Source organism: Schistocerca serialis, chromosome 6 (assembly GCF_023864345.2).
Source record: "Schistocerca serialis cubense isolate TAMUIC-IGC-003099 chromosome 6, iqSchSeri2.2, whole genome shotgun sequence".
NCBI classification, from domain to species: Eukaryota; Metazoa; Arthropoda; class Insecta; order Orthoptera; family Acrididae; genus Schistocerca; species Schistocerca serialis.
This window is the reverse complement of record NC_064643.1, coordinates 481,465,259-481,489,140: the sequence shown is the minus strand read 5'-3', so window position 1 is coordinate 481,489,140 and position 23,882 is coordinate 481,465,259. Positions and strand designations below refer to the sequence as shown.

The window sequence follows — 23,882 nt, the reverse complement described above, 5'->3', positions numbered from 1 at the left end:
TCACAAAATTGTAAAATGCTCTCTCCCTCTTTCGCCAGCTTACATTCTCTAGTAAATCTGTTTTTCTTTCTCGACTGTGCTGTAGCATTTCAGTCATGCAAGAAAGAGAAATTTTTGTCAACTTCGCAATACTTTTTAAACGCTTCGATTTCTTCATGCATTATATCTATTTCTATACTATTACATTATTACATGGGTTTGGAAACATGTTTTCTAGTACTTTGCGTAGGTCTAGATTCACAATTTTATCAATTCTGAAATATTTCATTAACACTTCCGCTTCTCCCTACGTTATTTCTTTATCATTATGTTGCTACATGGGTATGGAAACCTGAATCGGGCGCTTTGCGTAGGTTTCGGTTCACGGAGGAGAAGAAACGTATTCCGATTGTCATCTTCGTACCCGTCATAATGTCGAGACACTACTCACATATAAACCAAACGGTGTAGTTACTATTACGTTACAGTGGCTGGCTAGGTCCTCGTTCCATTCCATCTTTGCTTCATATTTTCCATTTTGCCCTTCAGACTTTCAAAAATCCATTTTCTGATTTGTAGTTCTTTGGTCTTGTTCTCCTCCATCTCGTATTAATAATCAGAGTATTACCATACAATTTAACGCAATAATCAGTATTTGTACAATCATGATTTTGTTAACACATGACCAGAAAAAAATAGGTGACGGTGAATAAGTCTTACAAAGAGAGGCGCATGAACCGCACACCTGAATCTTAGTATTTTGACCGACAATACTAAGTCGTGTTTAGAGAACTAGACTGTATTAACTGTACAGTAGTACATATAAGGCGTGCCCAAGTGAAAAGGACACCACAGTAATCCAGAATGAGATTCTCACTCTGCAGCGGAGTGTGCGCTGATATGAAACTTCCTGGCAGATTAAAACTGTGTGCCCGACCGAGACTCGAAATCGGGACCTTTGCCTTTCGCGGGCAAGTGCTCTACCATCTGAGCTACCGAAGCACGACTCACGCCCGGTCTCACAGCTTTAGAGGTAGAGCACTTGCCCGCGAAAGGCAAAGGTCCCGAGTTCGAGTCTCGGTCGGGCAAACAGTTTTAATCTGCCAGGAAGTTTCGACACCACAGTAATATTTAAGAAATTTTATTAATTGTATTATAGTTCATACGGAACAGCACAACTGTACATAACTGCCATTGATATTTATAGGTTCCAGCGCGTAGGAAGGGACTGGATGGCTTCAGTGTAGAAACTCCTGGGTTGCTGACAGATCCGTTCACCACGGTGGCTTACACTTCCTTGTTACCGGTGAACCTCTGACCTTTCAGAGGTTGCTTTAAGGGCCGAAGATATGCGAGTCGCATGAGGAGCTGTCAGGGCTGTAAGGAGGATGTTCCACAACTTCCCATCGAAATGTCTGAAGGCGCTCGAGGGTTTTCTCAGTCACACATCCTCACTCATAAAGCTGACACCTCTGGAGCATCGTGAACAGTGCGTGCGAGACACTGCTCTCCATACACCTTTATCTTGCGGTAAATCTGTAAAGTATACTCCCATTCCGTGCGAAAAAACGAATAACTGCTCTCTCTGCTGATCTGGAGGAATTCATCATGTAACGAACTGCGAAAAAAACTCGCCATAAATACGGAAATTGTTGGGAAGCCGTTAACTCTGCTTGTGCGACTGGGAATATCACAACACCATCTCTCGGGATTACATACTAGTCCGTTGTAGCGGAGACTTCCTTTTCAATCGGGCATGCCTTAGATGGGGTGATAATTATTGAAGCCGATAAACTCCGGAAGGCTGCACGGGACCCCGAAACAAATATTTTTGCCTAATGTCATATTTTCCTGTGAGAATTTTTTAAACCAGTCGAGGTATTTTTTTTTTTTTTTTTGACTGAAAATTAATTAAACTAACAAACTCTGGGAGGTCGCATGGGACAATGAAAACACTTTTTCTAATGTGTTATACTGTGAGGACAAAACGTAACACAAATAAGTTAATTCCCTATAACCAAGAGACCCGTCCTTGATTCATAATCAAAACGACTTCGGCCTCGGGTTCGATCCCCGCCACTGCCTAAATTTTGATAAATAATCAACATTGGCGGCCGAAGACTTCCGGCATAAGAAGTCAGCCTCATTCTGCCAACGGCCTTGTCAAAGAGGGCGGAGGAGCGGATAGAGGTTCAGGACACTCTCTTGTCCTAGGGGTGGGAAATTTCCCCTAAACGCGGAAGAATCAGCAATGATCAACGACATGAGGATGCAGAAGGCAATGGAAATCACTGCATTAAAGACACGTAACGTGTATCCACAGGACATCTGGCCTGTAATTGAAGAAGTGTCATGATGATCTCACCATTGGCAAAAGATTCCGGAATAGTCCCCCATTCGGATCTCCGGGAGGGGACTGCCAAGGGGGAGGTTACCATGAGAAAAAGATTGAGTAATCAACGAAAGGGTAACGTTCTACGAGTCGGGGCGTGGAATGTCAGAAGCTTGAACGTGGTAGGGAAACTAGAAAATTTGAAAAGGGAAATGCAAAGGCTCAATCTAGATATAGTAGGGGTCAGTGAAGTGAAGTGGAAGGAAGACAAGGATTTCTGGTCAGATGAGTATCGGGTAATATTAACAGCAGCAGAAAATGGTATAACAGGTGTAGGATTCGTTATGAATAGGAAGGTAGGGCAGAGGGTGTGTTACTGTGAACAGTTAAGTGACCGGGTTGTTCTAATCAGAATCTACAGCAGACCAACACCGACAACGATAGTTCAGGTATACATGCCGACGTCGCAAGCTGAAGATGAACAGAGAGAGAGAGTGTATGAGGATATTGAAAGGGTAATGCAGTATGTAAAGAGGGACGAAAATCTAATAGACATGGGCGACTGGAATGCAGTTGCAGGGGAAGGAGTAGAAGAAAAGGTTACAGGAGAATATGGGCTTGGGACAAGGAATTAAAGAGGAGAAAGACTAATTGAGTTCTGTAACAAGTTTCAGCTAGTAGTAGCGAATATCCTGTTCAAGAATCACAAGAGGAGGAAGTATACTTGGAAAAGGCCGGGAGATACGGGAAGATTTCAATTAGATTACATCATGGTCAGACAGAGATTCCGAAATCAGATACTGGATTGTAAGGCGTACCCTGGAGCAGATATAGATTCAGATCACAATATAGTAGTGATGAAGAGTAGGCTGAAGTTCAAGACATTAGTCAGGAAGAATCAATACGCAAAGAAGTGGGATACGGAAGTCCTAAGGAATGTCGAGATACGTTTGAAGTTCTCTAACGCTATAGATACAGCAATAAGGAATAGCGCAGTAGGCAGTACAGTTGAAGATGAATGGACATCTCTAAAAAGGGCCATCACAGAAGTTGGGAAGGAAAACATAGGTACAAAGAAGGTAGCTGCGAAGAAACCATGGGTAACAGAAGAAATACTTCAGAAGGGATAGATAACATTTCATCAGAATTTCTAAAATCATTGGGGGAAGTGGCAACAAAACGACTATTCACGTTGGTGTGTAGAATATATGAGTCTGGCGATATACCATCTGACTTTCGGAAAAGCATCATCCACACAATTCGGAAGACGGCAAGAGCTGACAAGTGCGAGAATTATCGCACAATCAGCTTAACAGCTCATGCATCGAAGCTGCTTACAAGAATAATATACAGAAGAATGGAAAAGAAAATTGAGAATGCGCTAGGTGACGATCAGTTTGGCTTTAGGAAAAGTAAAGGGACGAGAGAGGCAATTCTGACGTTACGGCTAATAATGGAAGCAAGGCTAAAGAAAAATCAAGACACTTTCATAGGATTTGTCGACCTGGAAAAAGCGTTTGACAATATAAAATGGTGCAAGCTGTTCGAGATTCTGAAAAAAATAGGGGTAAGCTATAGGGAGAGACGGGTCATATACAACATGTACAACAACCAAGAGGGAATAATAAGAGTGGACGATCAAGAACGAAGTGCTCGTATTAAGAAGGGTGTAAGACAAGGTTGTAGCCTTTCGCCCCTACTCTTCAATCTGTACATCGAGGAAGCAATGATGGAAATAAAAGAAAGGTTCAGGAGTGGAATTAAAATACAAGGTGAAAGGATATCAATGATACGATTCGCTGATGACATTGCTGTCCTGAGTGAAAGTGAACAAGAATTAAATGATCTGCTGAACGGAATGAACAGTCTAATGAGGACACAGTATGGTTTGAGAGTAAATTGGAGAAAGACGAAGGTAATGAGAAGTAGTAGAAATGAGAACAGCGAGAAACTTAACATCAGGATTGATGGTCACGAAGTCAATGAAGTTAAGGAATTCTGCTACCTAGGCAGTAAACTAACCAATGACGGACGAAGCAAGGAGGACATCAAAAGCAGACTCGCTATGGCAAAAAAGGCATTTCTGGCCAAGAGAAGTCTACTGATATCAAAAACCGGCCTTAATTTGAGGAAGAAATTTCTGAGAATGTACGTCTGTAGTACATCATTGTATGGTAGTGAAACATGGACTGTGGGAAAACCGGAACAGAAGAGAATCGAAGCATTTGAGATGTGGTGCTATAGACGAATGTTGAAAATTAGGTGGACCCATAAGGTAAGGAATGAGGAGGTCCTACGCAGAATCGGAGAGGAAAGGAATATGTGGAAAACACTGAGAAGGAGAAGGGACAGGATGATAGGACATCTGCTAAGAAATGAGGGAATGACTTCCATGGTACTAGAGGGAGCTGTAGAGGGCAAAAACTGTAGAGGAAGACAGAGATTGGAATACGTCAAGCAAATAATTGAGGACGTAGGTTGCAAGTGCTACTCTGAGATGAAGAGGTTAGCACAGGAAAGGAATTCGTGGCGGGCCGCATCAAACCAGTCAGTAGACTGATGACCAAAAAAAAAACCAAGAGGCATCAATATTAACACAACACAATTACTTCCATTGTAGTAGAGGTTCAAAGATGCCTCCGTTGACCTGTACACAGAAGTTACGCCAGTGAGTAATTTTCTGTCTAACGAGGTCAAAGACTGCAGGAGTGTCCTTAATTCCTATTGCTGCTACTATCTGAGTAACCAGACACTCTTCTGATTTAACATGTTGAACATCTCTTCTCAAACAAAAAGTTCAGAGAGGTCAAATCAGAGGATCGAGCAGGCCATGGTACAGGGCCATCACCGACAACCCATTCTTCTGGAAACTATCGGTTCAAGAATCGACTGACAGGCCAACTAAAATGTGCCATAGCCCCGTCGTGGTGGAACCACACACGCTGACACGCTTCCTTGTAGCGAGTGGCACGTCATCCAGTAATTCCGGGAATGTTCTGGCGAGAAAATTGCAATTGTGCCTGTCATTTAATGGCCTAGGTAAGAGATAAGGCCCATTTAAACACTCATAAACATCTGCCCACACATTCTCGCATAAGCGCAGTCGATAAGTGCTACTCAATGAGGCACGTGGATTAACCTCACTTAAAACGTGAGAACTGTGGATGTTGCAGGCCCCATCACGCCTGAACGTTGCTTCATCTGAAAAAAGCACACAGGTCGGAAAATGTAGGATGCATTTGACACTGTTCCAGGTATCACTCTGTGAACTGTGTCGCAGGCTATAAGTGAAATGGATTCGTAATTGCTCGTGGTGGAAGTTCCTTACATTCGTCTGATTCGTCCCCAAGTTATGGGCATTTGCATGAGTGCTTATAGCGATTACGCCCTCTACCGGATTAACTAATGCTCGTAGGTAATTATTACGTAGAGAAAAATGTTTGTTTTGATGTCTCGTGCAGCCTTTCGGTTTAAATAATTTTCACCCTCTATTTTACAGTACAAGAATATGAAAGATAAAATCATTCCATTTCCCAAATGGTTCAAATGGCTCTGAGCACTATGGGACTTAACTTCTGAGGTCATCAGTCCCCCAGAACTTAGAGCTACTTAAACCTAACTAACCTAAGGACATCACACACATCCATGCCCGAGGCAGGATGCGAACCTGCGACAGTAGCGGTCGCGCGGTTCCAGACTGTAGCGCCTAGAACCGCTCGGCCACTCCGGCCGGCTCCATTTCCCACTATTCCACTTATCTTACCAGAAAGAAGTAGCAATGGGAACAAAATGCCGAAGTTCAGTCACATGTCAACAACTAACGGAGAAATTTAAGAATAAATGTAGGAATGGATGTTCAACGTCAAATGTTAGAAACCTGTACTTACTCTGTAGTATGAAACTGAGTAACGGATTCTAAAGAAAGAGGGAGAAAACAAATTACAGGCAGCAGATCTTTGAGAAGAACAGTATGGTGCAAGAAAATAGGCACCAACTGAAACTACATATTTCAACAGGAAAGAAACGTATACTGTAACACATCGTATATATGAATTTGAATCAACTGGACTGGAATGTACCAGGCACGTCATCTCATGCCAACAGATACGCACACTGAGGCGATAAAAGTCGTGGGATACGTCCTAATATCGTGTCGGATCTCCTTTGCCAGGCGTAGTATAGAAATTCGACGTTGCATGGACTCTACAAGTAGTTGGAAGTCCCTTGCAGAAATATTGAGTCATGCTACGTCTAGAGCCGTCCATTATTTCGAAAGTATTTTGTGAACGAACTGGTCTCTATATTACAACCCATAAATGCTCTATGGGTTTCATATCGGTGATCTAGGTGGCAAAATCATTCGCTCAAATTGTCCGGAATGTTCTGCAAATCAGTCGCGAAAAATTGGGGCCCGGTTACGTGGCGCATTGTCATGCATATAATTTTCATCGTCGTTTGGGAACATGAAGTCCATGAATGGCTGCAAGTGTCTGCAAGTAGCCGAACATAACCATTTCCAGTCAATGAACGGTTCAGTTGGACCAAACGACACAGTACATTCCCTGTAAACACAGGCCACACCATTATGGAGCCACCACTAGCTTGCTCAGTGCCTTGTTGACCACTTTGGTCCATGACTTCCATGAGGTCTGGGCCACACTCGATCGCTACCATCAGCTCTTACCATCTAAAATCTGGACTCGTCTGTTCAGGCCATGTTTGTTTTTCAGACGTGTAGGGTCCAACCGATACAGTTACGAGCCCAGGACATGCGCTGCAGACGAAGTCGTGGTTGTTAGCAAAGGCACTCGCGTCGGTCGTCTGCTGCCACCGCCCATTAATGCCAAGTTTCGCCGCGCACACTTTCTTCGTACGTCCGACTTCGATTTCTACGGTTATTTCAAACAGTGTTGCTTGTCTGTTAGAAGTGACAACTCTTCGTAAATGCCGCTGCTCTTGGTCGTTAAGTGAAGGTCAAAGGCCATTGCCTTGCCCGCGGTGAGATGAAATATCTGGAATCTGGTATTTTCGGCACACTCTTGCCAATGTGGATCGCGGAATACAGACTTCCTTAACGATTTCCGAAATGGAATGTCCAATTCATCTAGCTCCTACTACCATTCCGCGTTCACAGCCTGTTAATTCCCGTCCTGTGGCCACAATCACGTCGAAAACCTTTTCACATGGCTCACCTGAGTTCAAATAACAACTCCACCAATGCGCTGACCTTTTTATACCTTGTGTACGCGATACTACCACCATCTATATACATGCATATCACCATCCCACGACGTTTGTCACTTCAGTGTATTAACTAGGAAGATGAAAACCTTACACATGATCTAGGAGAAAATGGAAAGTTAATACTGGTAACAAACGGAAACGGCAAGAGAACCTATTTCGAAATGAAAGAAGAACAGAATATGACAAAGCATGGGTGAGTGATCCTGGGGTACTTCATATCTAGCACAGTAAAGTCAAATTCGTCTACTAGCCAGTGGTTAGCACACTGGACTCGCATTCTGGAGGACGACGGTTCAATCGCGCGTCCGGCCATTCTGATTTAGGTTTTCCGTGATTTCCCTAAATCACTCCAGGCAAATGCCGGGATGGTTCATTTGAAAGGGCTCTGCCGATTGCCTTCCTCGTCCTTCCCTAATCCGACGAGACCGATGACCTCGCTGTTTGGTCTCTTCCCACAAAACAATCCAATCCAGTCTACTAGCCAATGCACACATTAGGTTTTTTGTAACAAATAGCTGAGCTAACTTTTTTCAGCAGTTTAATCGTATTTATATGTGATTTATGGAGTCTTCATGCTACGGGTCGCAGACATATCTCGTAGAATGGAAGCGGAAAATGACGTAGTCATTCGCACACGTGACTCGCAACGGCTGACTGCACTTAGATTCAGATGTAAGCCCAGACACATGTCGTTAATTATGTTCCCATCGACCGGCTGAATCTGTTGCAGCCAATTGTGCCGTAGTTGGACGTGACAGCAGCGCTGACGGATGCGCAGCACCGGAACATCCATCAGTGCCGTCACAACCGCCGCTCGTGAAGTCGGCGGCGCCGCGCGCGGTACTTATTAAGAGTATTAACGGAGAGGAAGCGGCCTAACTCCCGATAATCAATTCCTCTGGCCGGCCCGTTATTAAGGTGGGCAGGAAGGAGCCGGGGGACGCGACGGCACGGGCTGAGTTATTACCTGTCGAGCGGGCAGACGCTCTCGATTAACGAACGACGACCGGCCCCGGAGGAGCGCGGGCCGCGTGCCACTGGCTGCGATGTCACCAGCCAAGCCGGAGACGTCCTCGCGGCGAGAGATCCACTGTGCTGCTGGCCTTCTGTGCGTCGTTCGGCGTGATCACTCTACTTGCAGTCTCACTGCAGAAATGGACGTACATTATCTCATCAAAAGTGTAGGTGTAAGAAACAGCCTCAAAACAGCACAAACCACCTCCAACCTGAACTAAACTCTCCATACACACGATTCATTGGATCATCGGCGCGCTGTACGCTTTCAGTCACTTCAAAAGAGGCAAAAGCGCGTCCAACACCACTACACGCCTCCAGTCGCTATTGTCCTGTTTCATCTACATCTACTTCTAAATACACTACTGGCCATTAAAATTGCTGCACCACGAAGATGACGTGCTACAGACGCGAAATTTAACCGACAGGAAGAAGATGCTGTGATATGCAAATGATTAGCCTTTCAGAGCATTCACACAACGCTGGCGCCGGTGACGACACCTACAACGTGCTGACATGAGGAAAGTTTCCAACCGATTTCTCATACACAAACAGCAGTTGACCGGCATTGCCTGGTGAAACGTTGTTGTGATACCGCGTGTAAGGAGGAGAAATGCGTACCATCACGTTTCAGACTTTGATAAAGGTCGGATTGTAGCCTATCGCGATTGCGGTTTATCGTATCGCGACATTGCTGCTCGCGTTGGTAAAGATCCAATGACTGTTAGCAGAATATGGACTCGGTGGGTTCCGAAGGGTAATACCTCGGAGATCATGGCTGCGGTTACCCTTGACGCTGCATCACAGACAGGAGCGCCTGCGATGGTGTACTCAACGACGAACCTGGGTGCACGAATGCCAAAACGTCATTTCTTCGGATGAATCCAGGTTCTGATTACAGCATCATGATGGTCGCATCCGTGTTTGGCGACATCGCGGTGAACGCACATTGGAAGCGTGTATTCGTCATCGCCATATTGGCGTATCACCCACGCCATTGGTTACACGTCTCGGTCACCTGTTGTTCACATTAACGGCACTTTGAACAGAGGACGCTACATTTCAGATGTATTACGATCCGTGGCTCTACCCTTCATTCGATCCCTGCGAAACCCTACATTTCAGCAGGATAATGCACGACCGCATGTTGCAGGTCCTGTACGGGCCTTTCTGGGTACAGAAAATGTTCGACTGCTGCCCTGGCCAGCACATTCTCCAGATCTAACGCACAGTCATTGTGCTAGGTGGACTGCTGGCTGCACTTTCGAACTCGCGTGCGAATCCTTCCGCTGATTTTCGTGCAATTCTTACAACCGTTCACCGAAATAGTACACGTTCCTTGTCCTGCAGTTCATGATGTGTGGTTTGGTTTAGCTGTGGTTGTTCCTTCTTGTTTTCACTTCACAGTCACATCACCAACAGTCAACTTGGCAGCAGTAAAGGGCTGATACGTCCATGATGTCACCTGTTGCTCAGGTGACTTTCAATGGCTAATCCAGATTCGAAGTCAGTCAGCTAACCTAACCTTCTGCTGTTACTGTTTCTTTACTGTCAACGCAATACTCCCCACCTCATTTTATACTGGCTGGTACGTCTTTCGTGACATCTAGCGTTGAATTATCCATACTTTTGATCAGGTAGTGTATTCTCCGCTGTTGCCACAAGCCCACAGTTACCAATACTGTTGGAATCTCTGAATGAAAAAGAGCTGTGCTTTTTACAATGAATTTCCGCACACCATGTAAGAAGTTGTACATCGTTGGAGGCAGCTATCGATTGTGCTCCTCTAGCGCTGCGTTTATTTATTTAGCATGCAGTCGGTGTGGATTAAGTTTAAACTTAGCACTAGTATTCTCAATTCAGCTGACTTAGTGAACAAGTAAAAAAACATCCAGATCGACTCTAGTGCCAAGCTAGTTTCTTTTCATGCTAGTTATTCACAGATGTACCTGTTCTGGACTCCGAGACATTCTCACAGACTTAGTTGATAAATCAGGAGTTAATGCACTTATAACAGATGACAAAAGATTAGTAACACGCACTTGTCTGACGTAAAATTATCTCTGTTTCAGTGGCAATATATACATACAGATATATGATCTAGCTAAGGGATCCTGCCTCAGTACAGTCCTAGCGCACATCTTCATTGACAATTTTGAAAACCATTCCTTGGAAAATAACTCATTGTCTTCGATGCTGAATGATGGTTTAACTATATGTTGTGCCTATGGACAGGTACTACCAGACAACTTCAGACATTCTTCAAGCACTTAAATTCTAAGTACAACAATTTAAAATTCACAATGAAGTTTTAGGATAGCTCTACAAATTATTTAGACCTAACCATAGATATCAGTGATTGCATTCATACTTTCTACATTTACAGTAAACTCGCCACCACTGATATTGTAATACCTGCCAATTCTCAGCACCGAGCAACCCACAAACATGTTATCTTCCATTCAATGGTAGGAAGTCTAATATTCATCCACAAGCGATGACAACACTCACAATGAATTAAATTCAAAGAAACAAGTAGCATCAAGGAACGGTTACATTCTTGCTTTGTTGGAATCCAAAATGCTAAAAAAAAAAAAAAGGGTGTGTGCTCTATTCTTTACACTGCACTCGACCCACCACCTCAAGAAGTTAGTAAATGGTGCATTATTCCATATTTAGGAAACGTCTTTCTGAATGTCTGCTAGAAAACTTACATACAGTAACTACAAAACGTAATTTTATGTCCACAGCACGACTGGACACATTTTGCCCGATGTTAAAGACAGCACATCAACTTTGGAAAAGATTGTAAAATCCTAAATTACTTTTAACTGTGACACTTTCTATGTAGGACAGTCTGGCAGTAGAATAACCACCCGCTTGAAGAAAAGGGACCTAGAGAAGGCTGTACTTTTGTAGAACACCTGCTTAAAGAAGGGCACAGTTACAGGATAAAACATGAGGTCCTGCATAAAATCCACAAAGGAAAGAAAATGTATTACATTGAAATAATCGAAATTAATAGACAAATGTCTACTTACCAGGCACGTCCCTATTGGTCAGTACTTCTTAAGAAGAGCCTGCCACTCACAGGGTGTGTAGTCTCCACTCTGATTTTGCCATTATTTTTTAATATTGGGTTGTATTAAATTAAGATTTTTTGTCACAGTAAGACTTGTTTACATCTTAAGCTACTATTCCTCTCATGTATACGTTAGCCTCCAATGTAATTGTATTACTCTAATTATTTCTGTTCTGTGATTTTCTGAGACAGAATTCGGTGTGCTGCCCTTGCTAGGCACCTCTTGCCGGGACTGTGACGTGTCCTTTACTGCTCTCGGAAGCTGACCTGCGCCATGATCTGACCTTCAGGGTGGTCATTTCCGAGAACCTGTGGTGACCTTGATCTGCTAGGCACTTCTCAGCAAGGAAAATCCATCTCAGAGAATTCAGTTACCTGGCTTCTTTAACGCATTTTAATAGTTGCATAGGAAGATAATCTCTTCACAGTAACTGTAGAATAATACTGAAGATTCGATGAACAGATCGAGTAAATAATGGGGTGGTAATGTATGGGTTTGGGTAACCCAATTACACACGATCAGACGATAGGTTTATGCATCTTTATCCGGCGCAAGGGGATGACACACGTGGCAGAGCGCCCGTTTCATCACATGTAAACATCCCTTATAAAAACTCCACCATCTGCTTTAATTGTCCGCTGTTGACAAGCGGAATATATCATCGCGTGTGTTTTTCGACATACTTATATCCTGTCATCGGAATTATTCACCTGTGTAGTTACTCAACAGTCTGTAGGACTTTTCTACATGGTTTTTGGTCCTCATTGTTGTTGTGATCATGCTAATACTGTACTCTGTGACATACAATGAGCATAGGTAGGCTTATATGCCTATGGGGTGGCTTATGTAAGATATAGTGAGACGATGGTTATGCGTGGTAAGGGAATTATTGATCGCCTTTCAACTGGCGAGATTTTATCTTTCTATCTGCATACGGACTTCATCCGTTGGATATTGGAGTTGTTTATTAAATTTTTGTCATCTTCCTAATTTACATCACAGGGCAAGTACTGGAAATGATGTTCTGGTGGTATTGTGACAACGGAGGTTTCTGTTGGAATGACACCCAGAGTGGAATGCAAGTACTAGGAGTGGGTACTAGAAAGTGAAGCTCTGAGGTGCGATGTGGATCGTTGCTGCCATATTTCAGCAGTACAAGCATTGCTGGTGAATGTCTGGCGCCTGATTTCGAGTTCCATTCCCATACACTACAAGGTTTTAACTACTAGAATGTTTTCCCATGATCAACATAACATTAGTTTCAGTGGTCAAAACTTTCAAGCTTGTAGTGGAGCTTACCTAACGAAACACACAGTATATTATACAGAATGAAATTTTCACTCCGCAGCGGAGTGTACTCTGATACGAAACTTCCTGGCAGATTAAAACTGTGTGCCGGACCGAGACTCGAACTCTGGACCGAGGAGACGAGGTACTGGCGGAATTAAAGCTGTGAGGACGGGTCGTGAGTCGTGTTTGGGTAGCTCAGCGTGTTCGGTCAGAGGGCTAGCTACCCCGAGTGAGTGGATCAGCCGGCCGGTGTGGCCGAGCGGTTCTAGGCGCTTCAGTCTGGAACCGCACCACCGCTACGGTCGCAGGTTCGAATCCTGCCTCGGGAATGGACGTGTGTGATGTCCTTAGGTTAGTTAGGTTTAAGTAGTTCTAAGTTCTAGGGGACTGACGACCTCAGCTGTTAAGTCCCATAGTGCTCAGAGCCATTTGAACCATTTGAGTGGATCAACGAAGAACCTAAACGGGTGTCATCGGATGTCCGCTCCGAACAAATTCAACGAACAATATAAAACAAAATGAGATAAAAAAAGACGGTAGAGCACTTGCCAGCGAAAGGCAAAGGTCCCGAGTTCGAGTCTCGGTCCGGCACACAGTTTTAATCTACCAGGAAGTTTCATGTATTATACAAATCGTATTTCACCCTCAATGTAACAGTCGATTATCAACATAATGAACTGTTGGGATATGTGGAGTCCACGCGTTTTACGCTCGAAGTGAGGCTGTTTCCTTTTGATACTGTTGCTAAATCACCAACATAGTTGTTAAGCATTGAAAATTCAGAACGTCCTTACTTGGCTCCTGGACATGTGAGGAGTTTTGTCCACTACCTGTGACAACGCTTGTGTTAGTATCGATACACCGGGATAATTGGGTGCTCAGATACATTCTTTCTTATATTATCTTCTATATGTCGGTCTGCCCCGTTCACAAAATTTGATTCGTAAAATTCCAGTAGTTCTTAGTTTGTCTCTTTTATTGTGAAAACGTTGCCGTCATAAAATTTCCTTTCTACAATCGGACATTTTTCTTTATTTCAAGTAGCAGTATTACTAATCGAGAAGTGTATAGCATTAAATAAAAAATCATGAACTGTGTAAATGCAATTCCGTGTTTCTCCACCTTTTACGGCGTTACCGACCGCAACGAGAAAAAATAATCATCAGTCCGATTCCATTCCCTGCTCCACAGATGTCATTCAACTGTCTACATTTGTGGTGTAATATCAGGACGTGTAACTGGCCTTGTTGTGTGTTGCTGCAATAAAGCACAGAATTTCTAACATGTGTACCGACGTGGCGTCCTAAAGTGATGATGTCGTCCAGCACACAGGTAGCACGTAGACCTCCAGGTTGTAGAGATCCTAGATATTTTTACTGTGCACATTTGTTCAGATATAATAGCAAACTGAACACTATATCGCGTAATCAAGCGCACGCCTAAAGAAAATACAAATCTGCCAATCACTGTTGCTTGTCAAAATATAATTATTTATCACATCCAAACTGAGTAACAACTATTATTACCATACCACAAGCCAAATTTCTGTTTCCTAAACGCAGTACCAGTCTGCACTCGCTAGTCGGTCATTCGGTACAAAGTCGATAACACACCAACAAGGTAACTTTCCCAAGAGTCAACAAATAACCTTCATGAAATTTGGAGGGTATGTAGAGGGGGCAAAGTAGTGCAGTACGTATTTCTCTGCTTGTGCCAAGTTCATCTTCAAGACGTAAAACGCCCATCGAAATGGAATTTGGCATTCTGGTTTAGAGGGAATATCTTCGAAACTGTTATCTCTAAAAAATGTTTTTCATGTAAAAGTTGACATGTAATTAATATTCTTGAAAATTATGTAATGAACTTTTATAATAATTTGAAATTTTGCAAAATACCCCACCTCTATTAATTAATTGTGAAAAATGAAAACTTTTGTTACAACATAAAGTATAACAACTTACAGTTGCTTTATGTTTTAAGCTGTTATTTACATTTCACATTCATGGCTTTTGTTTTTGTCTTTTGGTTTACTTTTTCACGTGTGTGTATTTTGTTAACTAGAAATATAATTAACCCATTATTATCACAGGAAATAATTACAGTAATGATAATGTGTACTGGGATACTCTCTTTCAAATTCTGAAGGTGCCAGGGGTAAAATACAGGGAGCGAAAGGCTATTTAAAATTTGCACGGAAACCAGATGGCAGTTACAAGAGTTGAGGGACATGAAAGGGACGCAGTGGTTGGGCAGGGAGTGAGACAGGGTTGTAGCCTATCCCCGATGTTATTCAATCTGTATATTGAGCAAGCAGTAAAGGAAACAAAAGAAAAATTCGGAGTAGGAATTAAAATCCATGGAGAGGAAATAAAACCTTTGAGGTTCGCCGATGACATTGTAATTCTGTCAGAGACAGCAAAGGACCTGGAAGAGCAGCTGAACGGAATGGACAGTGTCTTGAAAGGAGGGTATAAGATGAACATCAACAAAAGCAAAACGAGGATAATGGAATGTAGTCGAATTAAATCGGGTGATGCTGAGGGAATGCGACATTTAAAGTAGTAAAGGAGTTTTGCTATTTGGGGAGCAAAATAACTGATTATGGTTGAAGTAGAGAGAATATAAAATGTAGACTGGCAATGGCAAGGAAAGCGTTCCTGAAGAAGAGAAATTTGTTAACATCGAGTATAGATTTAAGTATCAGGAAGTCGTTTCTGAAAGTATTTGTGTGTAGTTTAGCCATGTATGGAAGTGAAACATGGACGCTAAATAATTTAGACAAGAAGAGAATAGAAGCTTTCGAAATGTGGTGCTACAGAACAATGCTGAAGATTAGATGGGTAGACGACGTAACTAATGAGGAGGTATTGAATAGAATTGGGAAGAAGAGAAATTTGTGGCATAACTTGACTAGAAGAAGGGATCGGTTGGTAGGGCAAGTTTTGAGGCATCAAGGGATCACCAATTTAGTTTTGGAGGGCAGCGTGCAGGGTAAAAATCGTAGAGGGAGGCCAAGAGATGAATACACTAAACAGATTCAGAAGGATGTAGGTTGCAATAGGTACTGGGAGATGAAGAAGTTTGTACAGGATAGAGTAGCATGGAGAGCTGCATCAAACCAGTTTCACGACTGAAGACCACAACAACAACATGATAATGTGTAAGGAAATTCTTCAGACATAATGTTTTTTACATCATGCACACAAAAAGAACGAAATTTCCTCAAGTAATATACACGATAGTGAAGAACACAAAACAAGATTCTGCTGGATTTCAAATTGTGACGGGTGGCTCTAAATATCGGAACTGTAGCGGGCACATTACAATTCGTTGGTAAGCCTAGGCTAAGACAATTTGTTATGTACTACTGACTTAGCTTAGCTTAACTAAATTGTTTTTCAGGTTCTGGCTAACTTCATAACCATTCAACAGAGCTAGATCTGAAAATATTTACACGTAGTTCTTCGAACATCGAAAGCCGTATACGTTCAACGACACTACCTGTACCATCGAGAGCTTTGCGTTGACCAGATGTTTCTTGTCCTCGGATATGACGCTCAAACCTTTTTTTTTCACCCTAACTCCCGGCTTTTCATAGGTCTGAAAGAAAATTATGGTGACTTTGGACCGAGAAGTAGGCAATTTCTCTTTGTAGTCCCGAAAGTCCTATTGACAGAATCGAAATCCAGCAAACAAACGTCTTGCCAGGTCGAAAGATATTTGATGTTTTCTTTCCAAGTGAAGGAGAAAGGTCTTTATTATTGTTAAATTCTTGAGGCGATCAGTGTGAAAGAACCGTTTAGAGCATCATAGTTGAGGACAAGGAACTTGTTCATCTGGTAACTACAAAAGGATTCGACGGCACAGGTACAGCCGTGGTATGCATACAGCTTTCGAGGTTGGAAGAACTTTGTGAGGAGAAGTTCATATCTAGTTGTTTTTAATGATTATGATACCAATCTCCATTTGAGTAGTATCATAATCAAGCTGCAGTTATTAGTACATAATCAATTCGCTTTGCTAAGGCTTACCAATGTACTGAAATATGCCTGATACAAATTAGGATATTTAGAGGTTCACCCGTGATAATTTGAAATCCATCTGAATTTTGTTTTACATTATCTTCTCCGTCGTGTATATTACGTTAACATATTTCGTTCATTATATGCACATGGTGTACAAACTGATATGTTTTAAGCATTTTTTGTAAAGATTATCATTATTTCAATTATTTTCTATTATAATAATGAGTTACTTATTATTTTCAATTAACAAAATACACATACGTGAAACGGTAAACCAAAAAAAATACAGAACGCCTATGAATGTAAAACGCAAATAATATTTAAAATATAAAACAAATATTAAAATAAATAATTAGGATAGTAATAGTAGTAGTTCAGATATTTTAATTAGGTGTACCGAAAATATCCTGGCAACACATTATGTACAGCTTATTTTCCAAAAGTGGTATTTCAGAAACCAGGTTTGTTGCACAGGGACGTGTGTGGCTTGAAAGCTTCTTTATGTTGTCAGAAAAGTTTTCAATTTTCATAATTAATTAATGGTGTTCAAGTATTTTGCAAAATTTCAAATTATTACAAAAGTTGACTATACAGTGTTCAAGAACAGTAAATACATACCACCTTTTATAGGAAAAACATTTCTTATTATCATCGTTTAGAAGATATTCCCTCTAAACCTAAAACGTCAAATTAACTTTTGGTTGATGTTTTACCCCTTAAAAATGAAATTGGGCGCAAGCTAAGAATTACATACTATACTACTATGCGCCCTCTACGCACCCGGCAAGTTTCATCAAGATCATTTGTTGATACTTGGGAATGTTCTCTTGTAAGTGATTCGAGTCTTTTTAATTATTTAGCTGTCTGCTTAAAGTTAATAATTAAATGTTGTTTTGATTACGTAATGATAGCGTAGTACTAAGGCGTCCTGCCACATTATTACGAACAAAATCTGAGGATAAATTTAGCAATGATTAATAATCGAAAATATGAGTTTTGACGGGCAGTCAAGAGGATAATCCCTCCATCTTTTACTACAGTGGGCTGAGAGAACAGAAGTTTATTCAGTTGGTGCATTTTCCCGCGATTGCTGTAACCAGGTTGCAGCATCTAACATTCTTGTCTCACTCCACCTTACGCTGTCATACAACACCTACTGCAACTTTGCTCAACTGAGATGTGATATCTGGGACTAAAGCTACACTACTGGCCATTAAAATTACTACACCACGAAGATACCGTGCTTCAGACGGGAAATTTAACCGACACGAAGAAGATTATGTGACACGCAATTGATTAGCTTTTTCAGAGCATTCACACAAGATTGGCGCCGGTGGCGACAGCTACAACGTGCTGACATGAAGAAAGTTTCCAACCTATTTTTCATAGACAAACAGCAGTTGACCGGCATTGCCTGGTGAAACGTTGTTGTGATGCCTCGTGTGAGGAGGAGAAATGCGTACCATCACGTTTCCGACTTTGATAAAGGTCGGATTGTAGCCTATCGCGATTGCGGTTTATCGTATCGCTACATTGCTGCTCGCGTTGGTCAAGATCCAATGGCTGTTACTAGAATATGGAATTGATGGATTCAGGAGAGTAATACGGAGCGCCGTGCTGGATCCCAACGGCCTCGTATCACTAGCAGTCAAGATGACAGAGATCTTATCCGCATGGCTGTAACAGATCGTGCAGCCACGTCTCGACCCTTAGTCAACAGATGGGGACTTTTGCAAGACAACAACAATCTGCACGAACAGTTCGACGACGTTTGCAGCAGCATGGACTATCAGCTCGGAGACCATGGCTTATGTTACCCTTGACGCTGCATCACAGACAGGAGAGCCTGCGATGGTGTACTCAACGACGAACCTCGGTGCACGAATGGCAAAACGTCATTTTTTCGGATAAATCCAGGTTCTGTTTACAGCATGATGATGGTCGCATCCGTGTTTGTCGACATCGCGGTGAACGCACATTGGAAGCGTGTATTCGTCATCGCCGCACTGGCGTATCACCCGACGTGATGGTATAGGGTGCCATTGGTTACACGTCTCGGTCACCTCTTGTTCGCATTGACGGCACTTTGAACAGTGGACGTTACATTTCAGATGTGTTACGACCCGTGGCTCTACCCTTCATTCGATCACTGCGAAACCCTACATTTCAGCAGGGTAATGCACGACCGCATGTTTCAGGTCCTGTGCGGGCCTTTCTGGATACAGAAAATGTTCGACTGCTGCCCTGGCCAGCACATTCTCCAGATCTCTCTCCAATTGAAAACGTATGGTCAGTGGTGGCCGAGCAACTGGCTCGTCACAATACGCCAGTCAAAATGGCTCTGAGTACTATGGGACTTAACATCTATGGTCATCAGTCCCCTAGAACTTAGAACTACTTAAACCCAACTAACCTAAGGACAGCACACAACACCCAGTCATCACGAGGCAGAGAAAAATCCCCGACCCCGCCGGGAATCGAACCCGGGAACCCGGGCGCGGGAAGCGAGAACGCTACCGCACGACCACGAGCTGCGGACATACGCCAGTCACTACTCTTGATGAACTGTGGTATGAAGCTGCATAGGCAGCTGTACTTGTACACACCATCCACGCTCTGTTTGTCTCAATGACCAGGCGTATGAAGGCCGTTATTACGGCCAGAGGTGGTTGTTCCGGGTACTGATTTCTCAGGATCTATGCACCCAAATTGCGTGAAAACGTAATCACATGTCAGTTCTAGTATAATATATCTGTCCAATGAATACCCGTTTATCATTTGCATTTCTTCTTGGTGTAGCAGTTTTAATGGCCAGTAGTGTATATCTCCAAGGTGCAAAAATGTTACACTTTCCAGCTTCTCACACAGTTTCAGAGAGACGTGGAGTCGGTGTCATGCTGTGGCACGTATAAGCGACGAAGTCGTGGTAATTGTTTTGTTCTTTGGTGACACAGGTGAGCGAAGAGGCTCTGCAGAAGCGGCTACGCCAGGGCTGGCTGTGCGAGGTGGAGGGCGACCTCAACAAGCTGATCCAGCGCATCAGGGAGGCCCGCCGCAAAAAGGAGGTCAGTAGCTCGTCCACTCCGCTGCTGTGGTGTACAGTCTGTTCGTAAACTGAAGGGCGAGCACCGCTCGCGGCGGGGGAGAGGGGCGCTACAGCTGCCGTACATGGCGGCTGAGAATCAGTTTCCCGTCTATCAGTGCAAACGAGCATGCAGTGACGTACGCACATTCTGTTCGTGTACGTTTCTTCCCCCATTCGTATTATTTACTAAATTCTGTGTTTCGTGCAATATCAACATAAATACACCCTGAGCGTGTCTGCAAACTGCGTCGCCAGTGATTCAAATGGCGCGCTGCGGAAGGGTCGGACTAACCATGTGAAACATCCTATTGGCGCTACTTATAAAGGACGGACAGACTGTACAGCCACCTGAAACTGCTTACTCTAGTCAAGCTTTGGTCTGCCTCTATAGTGTTTACCATCCACATTGCCTTCCGCTGACAATTCCTTGGTGTCTCACGATTCGATGTTCTCATCTAGTTAGAGAGTTGGTTTTCACTTCCAAGAGCACAATCGTTATGCTTGTAGCCTCTTGCTATCATTTTCCCAAAACGTGTCACTTTTACCAGCTCTTAGTGTCTCGTTTACCTATCAAAAGTTGCCATAAACGAATTCTTCTGGTCCTTCAAACTACCACGTAGTCCATTACTGCGAAACAAAGACGGGATATAGTAAATGAAGTAACAAAGAAGGGTTTCATTCCGTATACTGAGAGAATGACATTCCGCACATTAAATCATTTACAGCGTTCGATTCGCTGTCCGAAGTGTTTGATCTAGCGAGAGAAGGGCTGCTTACTTTGGTACACACTGCTGCAAAATGTGTGCGAGTGCAGACACACAGGAATCGAAACTGACGCTGCCACTTTACGTACCAGCCAAATTTGCTCAGTGAGTGGTGGCTGTCTTCATTGTAGTATAAATTTGAGTACCCATACTTCATTGATTCCCTTCAGCAGTTCAGTCAATTCTGCATATCGTTGTCCACGAGACTGGTCACTATTTGAGCCCTTTATGCATCCGGCGGAATCACAAGACCACTTTTGAAGTTGACTGATCGTGCTGTGACGTTGACTTGACCGATTTTGCTGAAAAATGCCACAGATTGAAAGTCGTCCGCTGCCCTTTTTTTTTTTTTATATAGTCATCAGTCATCTGACTGGTTTGATGCGGCCCTCCACCAATTCTTCTCTTCTCCTGTGCTAACCTCGTCATCTCGTCCTCTTGTCCCTTCTCCTAGTCAATGTTTTCCACATACTCCTTGTCTCTCAGATTCTGTGCAGAACCTCCTCATTCCTTACTTTATCAGTCCACCTAATTTTCAACATTCGTCAGCCGCGCGGAGCGGCCGCGTGGTTTAAGGCGCCACGTGACGGATAGCGCGGTCCCTCCCGCTGAAGGTTCTAATCCTCCCTCGTGGATAGGTCACACACACACCCACACAAACACACACACACACACACACACACATACACACACACACACACACACACACACACACACACACACACACACACAACATTCATCTGTAGCACCACATCTCAAATTCTTCGATTCTCTTCTCTTCCGGTTTTCTCACAGTCCATGTTTCACTACTACAAAATGTTGTGCTCCAAACGTACATTCTCAGAAATTTCAGAAATTTCTCCATCATATTAAGGCATATGTTTGATATTAGTAGACTTCTCTCGGCCCGAGATGCCCATTTTGCCATTGCTAGTCTGCTATCGATGTCCTTCTTGCTCCGTCCGTCACTCGCTATTTTACTGCCTAGGTAGCAGAATTCCGTAACTTCATCTGCTTCGTGACCATCTATCCTGATATTAAGTTTCTCGCTACTTCTCATTACTTTCGTCTTTCTTCGATTTACTCTCAATCCATATTCTGTACTCATTAGGCGTTCATTCCATTGAGCAGATCTTCTAATTTTTCTTCACTTTCGCTCGGGGTAGCTTTATCATCAGCGAATCACATGTAAATATAAATGTCGTGTGACTAGGGCCTTCCGTCGGGTAGGCCGTTCGCCGGGTGCAAGTCTTTCGATTTGACGCCACTTCAGCGACTTGCGCGTCGATGGGGATGAAATGATGATGATGATTAGGACAACACAACACCCAGTCCCTGAGCGGAGAAAATCTCCGACCCAGCCTGGAATCGAACCCGGGGCCTTAGGACTGACATTTTGTCGCGCTGACCACTCAGCTACCGGGGACGGACAGCGAATCACATCATTGATATCCTTTTAATCCCATTCCTGAACCTTTCTTTTATATGTATCATTGCTTCTTCGATGTACAGATTGAAGAGTGTGTGTGTGTGGGGGGCGGGGGGGGGGGGGGGGGGGAACGACATCCCTATCTTACACCCTTTTTAAATTGAGCATTCCTTCTTGGTCATCCACTCTCATTATTCCCTCTTGGCTCTTCTACGTATCGTATATTACCCGTCTCTCCAAGTAGCTTCCCCCCATTTTTCTCATTATTTCGAATATCTTGCACCATCTGACATTGGGGAATGCTTTTTTCAGATCGACACATCCTATAAAAAGTCTTGATTTTTCTTTAGTCTTACTTCCATTATCATACACAACACCACAATTCCCTCTCTGGTGCCTTTACCTTTCATAAAAGTAAAATGAACGTCATTTAACACAATTTTCTTTTCCATTCTTCTGATTATTATTCTTGTCAGCAACTTCGATACATGAGCAGTTAAGCTGATTGTGCGATAATTCTCACACTTGTCAGCTCTTGCACTCTTTAGAATTGTGTAAATGATATTTTTCCTTAAGTCAGATAGTATGTCGCCAGTTTCACACATACTACACACCAAAGTGAATAATCTTCTTGTTGTCACTTCCAACAATGATTTTAGAAATTATGATGGAATTTTGTCTATCCCTTCTGCCTTATTTGATCTTAAGCCCTCAAAGCCCTCTTAAATTCTAATTCTAATACTGGATTCCCTAAACTAAACTAAAGTACACTCCGTCCGAACAGGGATATAAACTCGGATTATAATTTAGTAGTGATGAAGGGCAGTCAGTAGTGATGAAGACCGGTCAGAAAGCATTAATATGCACAGAAATGGGATACAGAAATACTAAGGAATGAAGAGAAACGGTTGAAGTTGTCTGAGAATATAGATAGTGTGATACGGTTTAGTTCAGTGGGCAGTTCAGTTGAAGAGGAATGGACACCTCTCAAAACGGCAATCATAGACGTTGGAAAGGAAAACATAGGTACAAAGAAGATAACTGCAAGAAACCATGGGTAACAGAAGGCATACCTCAACTGATCGATGAAAGAAGGAAATATAGAAATGTTCAGGGAAGTCCAGGAATACATAAATATAAGTCCCCTAGGAATGAAATAAATAGGAAGTGCAGGGAAGCTAAGGTGAGGGGCATCCAGTAAAAGAAACAGAATTTAAAAGAAGTTTGGAAGACTTAAGGTCGAATAAGGCATAAGGGATAGATAATATTACATACGAATTTCTAAAATCATTGGGGGAAGGGGCAAAAAACACTGTTGATGTTGATGTATAGAGTGTATGAGTCTGGAGATATACCATCAGATTTGGAGAAGTATTATCCACACAACCCCTAAGACTGGGAAAGCGGACAAGTGCGAAGATTATAAGCACAATCAGGGCAAGACTCATGCATCCAAGTTGCTGACAAGAATGACACAAAGAAGAATAGAAAGTAAAATTGAGGATATATCAGAAGACGATCAGTTTGGCTTTAGGAAAGATAAAGGCACCAGAGAGACAGTTCCGATGTTGCGGTTGATAATAGAAGAAAGACTAAGGAAAAATCAAGACATGTTCAGAGGATACGTCGACCTGCAA

At 42.9% G+C, this 23,882-nt stretch overlaps 1 protein-coding gene across 1 annotated transcript in view; it reads left to right on the top strand.

The window, feature by feature from the left end:
* The window catches only part of LOC126485129 (urocanate hydratase-like), a 390,077-nt gene that overhangs the window by 123,413 nt on the left and 242,782 nt on the right, over window positions 1–23,882 (top strand). The window contains exon 7 of the mRNA XM_050108773.1: window positions 19,922–20,032. Coding sequence (XP_049964730.1) covers window positions 19,922–20,032 — 111 coding nt within the window. The remainder of the gene's footprint in view (window positions 1–19,921; window positions 20,033–23,882) is intronic.